A 9,824-nucleotide genomic window follows, 5' to 3' on the forward strand; every position below is an offset into this window, starting at 1 on the left:
CCAAGGCATTGAGTTTGTCTTTACATCTCTAGAAGGGACAAGAGCAGACAGAAAAGTAGTAGAATGGTGATATATGCCACAGAAGAAACCTCCAAACTATGGGAGAAGAACCTGCAGGACTGGTTTGTGATATGGAGGTTACTCATTTATGATAAGAAAGCTTTTCTAATACAGAAGGGCTCAATTACAGCTTTCTTGAGTTAAAAGACATTTATTGCTCTGTCCACTTGCCAGTACTTTACTGCTTGATTCTGCTAAGTAAACTTTCCAGCATGTTATAGCAGAATGAATAGGTATTTAACTTTAGAATAAGAGGCCAAGTTCCTACAAACTATTAAAGGGTTATTCCCACTCCAGGATCCCATCCAATGTGTGCTGCTCTTCAGGGACATCACACAATATAACAGGGACATCACTCAATATAACAGGGACATCACTCAATATAACAGGGGCATCACCCAATATAACAGGGGCATCACACAATATAAGGCCCCTTTCACACAGTACTTTGCATCAGTGTTTCATCAGTATGTAGATGCCAAAAGCATGAGTGGAACTTACAGAGAAGATCTGTAATTGAAAAACTGACACCTGCTCTGTGTTTTGGAGACTCTCCTGGTTTTGGCGACCAAATACTGATGAAAAACTGATGCAAAATACTTACATGTGTAAGGGGCCTAAGAGAATTCTTGAAGACATAGTAGAATATAAGAAAGTTTAACATTCAAGGGGAAGTGGTAAAGGGGTATCCTACTACTACTACTACTACTACTACTACTACTACTACTACTACTACTACTACTACTACTACTACTACTACTGCTACTTCTACTACTACTGCTGCTGCTGCTGCTGCTACTACTACTGCTGCTGCTACTGCTGCTGCTACTACTACTACTACTGATGATTCTGCTACTACTACTGCTGCTGCTACTACTGCTGCTGCTGCTACTACTACTACTGCTGCCGCTACTGCTACTACTACTACTACTGCTGCTGCTACTGTGCTGCTACTACTACTACTACTACTATTGCTGCTGCTGCTACTACTACTACTGCTGCTGTTGCTGCTACTACTACTACTACTACTACTACTACTACTACTACTACTACTGCTGTTGCTGCTGCTGCTGCTTCTCTGCTTCTACTAATAATAATAATTAATAATATCAGAAAATACCTCAATTAGAAAAGTAGCATAGCTATATCTCTTACCTCATGTTCAGGGCATTACAACATAGGTATACATGGTTAGTCCACTCAGTGACAGTTACTTGCTAATGATTGTAAGCATGGATCTCTAAGCTGCAATGCCCTGCACATGAGGGAAGAGAAATGGCTAATCAGGAAAACTATACTACATTTCTAATTGGAGGTATTTGCTAATATTATTACACCTTCTGCATATTGGGATAGGATTTTGGAGATTTGAATACCCCTTTATCACTTCCCCTTGAATGTTAAACTTTCTTGTACCCTACTATGGCTTCTAGAATTCTCTTAAGTGTGATGTCCCTGAAGAGCAGCATACATTACTATAAAGTTCTCTTAAGTTTGTTTCCAGGTAAATATAAATGGATTCATCATCATGTCCCTACTTCATCTGCTAGAAGACACATCAACCAATGGATCATATTAGATGATGTCTTCAGACAAGATCTGCTCTTCTAGCTCTATGATACGATCATTCTAAGTTGAACAAAATTCCTCTTAGATGTTCTTGAAAGTCATTATATTATTAGATCTGACCAGCAAAGAAACCTCAGCTAAATCACCTACAGACCTGGGAATGTTAAAGGAACCGAGGAAAGTGTTTTGGAATCTCAAGACGTCACTCACTCACCATGCCACCTTACACTAATGCAGTGATGGACTTTAACCCTATGAAACTTGTTCCAGAAGACAAATGCTGTCAGGTCTCTAAATGGGAACCCAGGATTTATACACCGGAAAGTCTGTGGATCCTTTTCACATTAATTCCTTGTTGAAAAGTTTCTCAATGCCCTGACACACCATTATCTACTGGACAAGCCCTCACCTTGCAGATCACTCAGTAGGGTTCTTAGTGCAGGAGGTATTTCTAGCTTGTAAAGTGCCTTAGACACACTCAGTTTCAAACATCTATAGAGATCACTACTTAAAAAACTCCATTGCTTCTGCCAGTGAAGAAAACATGCTGGGAATTGTAAACCAGATAGGGCAGGGACTGGGAAGATAACAATGTTAAAATAACAGGTGACTTGTACTTTAAGACAGGGAGTGAACAAACATTATTTATCTTGAATGTCACCATTCTCCTTCAGTTGTATGACATCAATACATGGCTTTCCCTATTACTCTCCATCTCCTTTCTTCAGGTCACACAAGTCTTTTTTTTTGTAAAGGATTTATGCCAAAAGAAAGAGCAATATAAATGACCTGGACAGCAATGACAAAGGCAATACTTCAAACAAAGCCTGCAAGATTTACAAATGCACAAGGATAGCCAGTGATAATTCATGTCCATTAATTACAGTGAGATATTCAGGGAAAGGTTACAAAAGTTTACAAAAGTTGGACTTGCCAACTTCTTGCATCATGTTCTTAATACTTGCTTGATCCAAATGTATAATGTAAATCTACCACTTGAGGACCATAACTTCTGATGAATGCCTTTGTATGACCATATTATGCAATTGGAGACTATGAATTGATCTAACTGCAACTTTACATGTGCAACATGTAATAAAAAACTAATTATACGTGTTACATTGCCCTAAAATGACACTAAGGCACCATGAACTGAACCAGAAAATAGTTGAGATAAAACTAATTGTATCTGATCCTAACTTCCAGTGTAGACCTTGCCTTGGCCTAGGCTCACACCTAAAAGTTGGGTTTATTTGTGGGATCCTAATATATTTCATTTGTACATACTCATTGCCTCCTTATGTAATTATACCTGCGCATAGTCCCAGTTTGGGACTGTTCTTAATTACTGTGTTAGCAATATTATACAACAATACATAAGTAATACTAATCACTTTTGTGGGGAGAGAACAATTGCAAGTAATGTTTTTTTTATGGTTGCATTTGGCTTACTATCAATATTTTTACCAAGTTTACAGGAGTTTTTACAGCTTAGATACATTGCAAGTTTTTCATTAATTGCCATAATATTTCTTCATTACACATTGACCAGGATTTGTGATGCTCCTCAGATAGATCTTCTTAAATGGGTTAGGCAGACCCTGGGCCTTTTGTGCCAGCTACAGTTGTATTGTCAAAGTCAAGACCGTGAAGATTAGACTATTCATGAATTCACTGGGTCGTGTGCCACAAATCAACCCCAATTCTGCTCAGCCAAAGTGAAGCTCAGCAGGGCAGCCAGACCTAAAGCTTTGTGTTGTACGACAAGATCTCCCTGCCAGCTCCTAATCTCTTCTCAAATGGAAACACTTAGCAGTTACCTGTTAGGGTAAACAACCTGGTGGGCTTCCAGAATCCCAGGCTGATCTCTACACATTCCTCATGGGCTCCATGCTCCTAGGTGTCTGCTTAACACCTGGTTGTCACTTCATTCATAGAAATGCATTGCTTTCCCCCTACAGTGTATAGAGGAGAATACATAGCTCCTACAGTATCTGCACACAGCTCCCTCCTCAGTCCTCACCTCTGTGCACTTCTTTGCCCAGTCTGTCATTTTGCCCTGTCTCTCCCACTTCAGTTAATATTAACTAGTAACTAAAGCATTAAACAAACATTTTGAAAGTTTAACAGAGCCATTGAGTGAAAATCTTTACATACTAGATAGACTGGTGAGGCGGGTCTGGCACCTGCCAAGAATGTCTCTGAACAAGGCTCTACATGGGCTAAAGCCTGGGTGAGGGGGCAGGTACTAAAAGGGGGGCTGCCTCAGATTGTCTCACCTGGGGGCACTGCAGGATGAGGGGCTGCCGCAGATTGTCTCACCTGGGGGCACTGCAGGGTGAGGGTCTGCCGCAAATTGTCTCACCTGGGGGCACTGCAGGGTGAGGGGCTGCCGCATATTTTCCACTGCAGGATGGGGGCCTGCGGCAGATTGTCCCACTACAGAGTGGGGTGCTGCGCAGATTGTCCCACCTGGGGCCACTGCAGGGGGGCTGCCGCAGATCGTCCACTGCAGGATGGGGGCCTGCCGCAGATTGTCCCATTACAGAGTGGGGCGCTGCCACAGATTGTCTCCCCCCTGGGGGAACTGCAGGGTCAGGGGCTGCCGCAGATTGTCCATTGTAGGGTGGGAGCCTGCCGCAGGTTGTCCCACTGCAGAGTATTGAGGCTACCACAGATTGTCCTCCCACTACAGACTGGGGTGCTGCCGCAGATTGTCCCACTGCAGGGTGGAGAGCTGCCACTGCACGGTGGGGGCTGCAGCAGATTGTCCCATCTGGGGCCACTGCAGGGTGGGGGCTGCAGCAGATTGTCCCATCTGGGGCCACTACAGGGTGGGGGGCTGCAGCAGATTGTCCCAATGCAGGGTGTGGGGCTGCCACAGATTGTCCCACCTGGGGCCACTGCAGGCTGCCACAGATTGTCCCACTGCAGGGTGGGAGGCTGCCACAGATTGTCCCACCGCAGGGTTGGAGGCTGCCACAGATTGTCCAACTGCAGGGTTGGAGGCTGCCACAGATTGTCCAACTGCCGGATGGGAGGCTGCCAGATTGTCCCACTGCAGGGTGGGAGGCTGCCATAGATTGTCCCACTGCAAGGTAGGAGGCTGCCACAGATTGTCCCACTGCAGGGTGGGAGGCTGCCCGCAGATTGTCCCACTGCAGGGTTGGAGGCTGCCACAGATTGTCCCACTGCAGGGTTGGAGGCTGCCACAGATTGTCCAACTGCCGGATGGGAGGCTGCCACAGATTGTCCCACTGCAGGGTTGGAGGCTGCCACAGATTGTCCCACTGCAGGGTGGGAGGCTGCCCGCAGATTGTCCCACCTGGTCGCACCAGAAATGGCTGATGCTGGATGATTTTTCTTAAGGAAAGTTGACAGGAGGTCAGGAGTTCCAATACTGAAAGCGAATACGGAGAGAGTGGCACAGGGGCGAATGAATTGGAAAAAAATGGGCACCCACCTTGGAGAAAGGACAGCAGCCTGTACAACTGCAACTGGCGGCCAAATCTGTGATATCTACTATACCTCTACCTACACACAGTTTCTGCATCTATCTATCTATCTATCTATCTATCCATCCATCCATCCAACTATCTGTCTGTCTATCTCAATATCTATTATCCATCCATCCATCCATCCATCCATCCATCCATCCATCCATCCATCCATCCATCCATCCGTCCGTCTATCTTTCCTGCTTTTTCTCACTGGCATTGGGCATTAAGTCTGCCTTCCCTTGGGCTCCACACATCGTCCATTTTCGTGCAGTACAGAGTCACACAAACTGAAACACAAGCCGTTGCGATCGATACAAGAGATGAGTAAGTGGAGCTGAAGATGTGTCTGTCTGGATGTGCTGAGTGCTGACACCAGGCTCCTGCACAGGATAATACAAGAGGAGGGAGCTGACATCTCCACATACAGATTATTTTCTGCTTCTACACTTATATATCTATATAAAGTGAATATATGATCATCAACAGATGTGAGACATACATAGCTAAGAAAGCTTGCTGCTGCTTAGCCTTGTGGCAGGACTGGGGTTAAGAAGGGTGACCCCCAAGCCCGGCTGTCTGATCTGTGCTCATTCAATTGATCTGGCAGTCAGTTCCTTAAGGGACAGGGAAATTTAAGGTGGCAGCTCAGAGATTCCTAGGGGAGCGTGTCACTTAGAAGAGCAGGAGAAATCCTAGAGAGGCAGAATGCACATCTATCTATCCATCTATCTATCTATCTATCTATCTATGCATCTATCTATCTATTTATCTATCTATTTATCTATCTATCTATCTATCTATCTATCTATATCTATTTATCCATCCATCCATCTATCATCTATCTATCTATCATCTATCTATCCATCTATGCATCTATCTATCTATCTCATATTCTATCTATCATCTATCTATCTATCTATCTATCTATCCATCCATCCATCCATCCATCCATCCATCTATCTATCTGTCCATCCATCTATCCATCCATCCATCCATCCATCCATCCATCTATCATCTATCTATCTTATCCATCCATCTATCCATCTATCTATCTACCTATCTATCCATCTATCTATCTATCCATCCATTTATCTATCTTAGCACACGTGTGTATGTTTACTTTCAGCTAAACACACACACATATATACATATACATATGAACACACCTATATATACAGTACACACAACACAAATACACACATATGTATATACACCACACATATACATATACACACATATACAACACACACATACACATATATACAACACACATAAGTATATACATATGCTTATACATACACACGTATATATACAACACAAACACAACACATAAATATATGCACAAACATATGTATATACAACATACACATAATTATACACATAGACATATACACCACCCATAAATATACACATATGCATATACACACATATACAACATACACATATATACAACACATAAATATATACATATGCATATACACACACCCATATATACAACACATAAAATATATGCACACACATATGTATATACAACACCAATAAATATACACATATACACATATAGAACACACATACACATATATACAACACAAACAAAAATATATACATATGCATATACACACTTATACAACACACCCATACACATATATACAACACACATAAATATATACATATGCATATACACCCCCCATATATACAACTCACACAAAATATATGCACACACATATGTATATACAACACCCAAAAATATACACATATGCATATACACATATAGAACACACATACACATATATACAACACACATAAATATATACATATGCATATACACATATACAACACACACACACACACACACACAACACACATAAATATATACATATACACAACACATATAAATATATACATATGCATATACACACTTATACAACACACCCATACACATATATACAACACACATAAATATATGCATATACACATATACAACACACACACACACATATAACACACATAAATATATACATATACACAACACATATAAATATATACATATGCATACTTATACAACACACCCATACACATATATACAACACACATAAATATATACGTATGCATATACACATATACAACACACACACACACACACACACACACACACACACACACACACACACACTCACTTGTCTGACCTCTGAATACCCCCTATTGCCATGCAAGATAAGTGCTGGAGCAGATAGAGTTAAATTTCCGATACTCCTTTCTGGGAACCTATTAATTTACAATATCTCATTCTAGGAGGGATGATGTCATGTAGCCAAGTGACAAGGGGAAGGTATGGGAGGATGGCACCGGGCACCCTTAAGTACATATCAATATATTCACGCTCCGATGAGCAATGCTGAATATAATGCTGGAGTCAGATTTACAGGCGGTCGATTGAGATTGTGCTGGCTATTGTGGGGGGATAACTAGACACTAAATACTAAAGTCCCCTCATTGAAGGAGGCCAGTGCCTGTCAATATGTAAGTCAGGGAAGAGCAGGACTTATTACAATCTGGCCCCTTACTGCGCGAGTCCAGAGCTGGGTACAATGTGTCACATGTGGCCATACAAGGCTCTAGGTGTGCAATGTGGAACAGGTTGAATGATTGATATCAAATGAAACAATGTAGAGTGGAAAAGACAAAGTCCATGCACAGAGCAGATACATGGGAAGGAGCGATCACTCTGTATATAAGATAATGATACAAAGTATCAGCTCTGACAAGACAGCAGTAATGTGGCAATGTCTGCTCCTGGGGAACAGTGACAATCAGTGACATCCAATTGAACAAGTTACACCTAGAAAAGAAGGAGGACATTGAGCAGGGTCTGAGCAGCGGGTGATAGGATGGATATGAATCTGCATGTACCTGGGTCATGAGCCTGTCTGCTGCCGTGTTCTCCTCGTCCTTAAAAATGATGTCAGAATTATAATTTGGGGTGAGCTCTTTAAACCTTTCCGAGTTCCTAGTAATCTTTCCTTCATATCTTCCACTGGCCCCCAGAGTCTTCTCTGCCACATTGGGGATAAACTGCTTATAAGCTAATGGGGTCAGCTTTTTGGGGTGTCTTCTCTTGCCAATCCCCCTGCCTGGTCCACAGGCTGAGGTGGGAGGCAGCAGCAGGGCGCTAATGAAGCCCCCCAGCAGCAGAGCTCTGAGCAGCATCTCGGCTCCCAGCAGCGGTGATGTGTGGTGTCAGACAGCTCGCCGGGGACGTCCTCCTGTGATAGGATCCAGCGGCTTCCTCCTGGACAGGTGCTCACAGCAGAATGAGCCGCACATGGGAGCGCACTGGCTGCAGGGGCTGCAGATGAGGGGCGAAAAGTTACCAGAAAAAAAAAAAAAGGAAAAAAAAAAAAAAAAAAAAGGTCTGACAGTAAGTGCAGGAGCAATGAGGGCTCAGGAGCTGTGAGAGCAGGGAGGCTACAGCCTCTATATTATAGCGAGTGGGGCCCCAGCTGATTGGCTGCCACCGGAGCTTCTGCTCCTTCTAATAGAAGCCAGAAGAGATGAGGAGCTTGTGCTCCGGGTATAGGAGGCAGCGGGGGCGGGGCCTGGCACCGAGGTGCTCTCTGCGAAGCGGCTCCTGTGTGTATATAGGTATCCTGGCTGGATGTAGAATGTGTCTGTATGTATCATATGTGTCCTGTATGTACAGTATATGTATAATGTATGTCTATATGTATCCTGTGTGTATATATGCATCCGGTATGTATATGTATAATGTATGTCTATATGTATCCTGTGTGTATATATGTATCCTGTATGTATATGTATCCTGTGTGTATATATGTATCCTGGCTGTATGTATCCTGTGTGTATTTATCCTGTGTATATATGTATCCTGTCTTAATATATGTATTCTGTGTGTATATATGTATCCAGTGTGTATGTATCATGTGTGTATATATGTATCTTGTATGTCTAAGTATAATGTGTGCATATATATATCCTGTGTCTATATGTTTCCTATGTGTAAATATATATATATATTTTTTTTTTTGTGTCTGTATATATGTATCCAGTGTGCATATATGTATCCTGTGGGTATGTATCCTGCCTGTATATATGTATCCTGTATGTGTAATTGCATACTGTGTATAATATGTGCATATTGTATCCTGTGTCTATATGTATCCTACATGTATATTTATATCCTGTGTCTGTATATAGAGAATGTATCCTGTGTGTATATATGTAGTGTGTGTATATATGTATCCTTTGTCTGTATATGTATCACATGTGCATATATGTATCATGTGTGCATACATGTTTTCTGTGTGTGTATATATGTGTCATGTATGCATTCATGTATCCTGCGATTGTATATGTATCATGTGTATATGTATCCTGTGTGTATATGTTTATCACGTGTATATGTATACTGTGTGCATATATGTAACCTGTGTCTGTAAATATGTAACCTGTGTCCGCATGTATATCTATCTATCTATCTATATATATATATATATATATATATACACACTGTATATATAAATAAAATATATATGCATAGATGTACCCTGTGTCTGTATCTGTACATATATGTACCCTGTGTCTGTATATGTGCATATATGTACCCTGTGTCTGTATATGTGCATATATGTACCCTGTGTCTGTATATGTGCATATATGTACCCTGTGTCTGTATAT

General features: G+C 41.8%; 1 protein-coding gene across 1 annotated transcript in view; it reads right to left on the reverse strand.

The window, feature by feature from the left end:
* Positions 1-8,495, reverse strand: part of SHH (sonic hedgehog signaling molecule) — a 15,121-nt gene extending 6,626 nt beyond the window's left edge. The window contains exons 1-2 of the mRNA XM_075316745.1: positions 8,040-8,495; positions 1-28 (exon numbers count right to left, since the gene is read on the reverse strand). The exon at positions 1-28 is cut by the window's left edge and continues 234 nt beyond it. Coding sequence (XP_075172860.1) covers positions 1-28; positions 8,040-8,336 — 325 coding nt within the window. The 5' untranslated portion in view covers positions 8,337-8,495. The remainder of the gene's footprint in view (positions 29-8,039) is intronic.
* Between the last annotated feature and the right edge of the window lie 1,329 nt (positions 8,496-9,824).

The sequence above is a fragment of the Anomaloglossus baeobatrachus genome, chromosome 6 (genome assembly GCF_048569485.1).
Source record: "Anomaloglossus baeobatrachus isolate aAnoBae1 chromosome 6, aAnoBae1.hap1, whole genome shotgun sequence".
NCBI lineage: Eukaryota > Metazoa > Chordata > Amphibia > Anura > Aromobatidae > Anomaloglossus > Anomaloglossus baeobatrachus.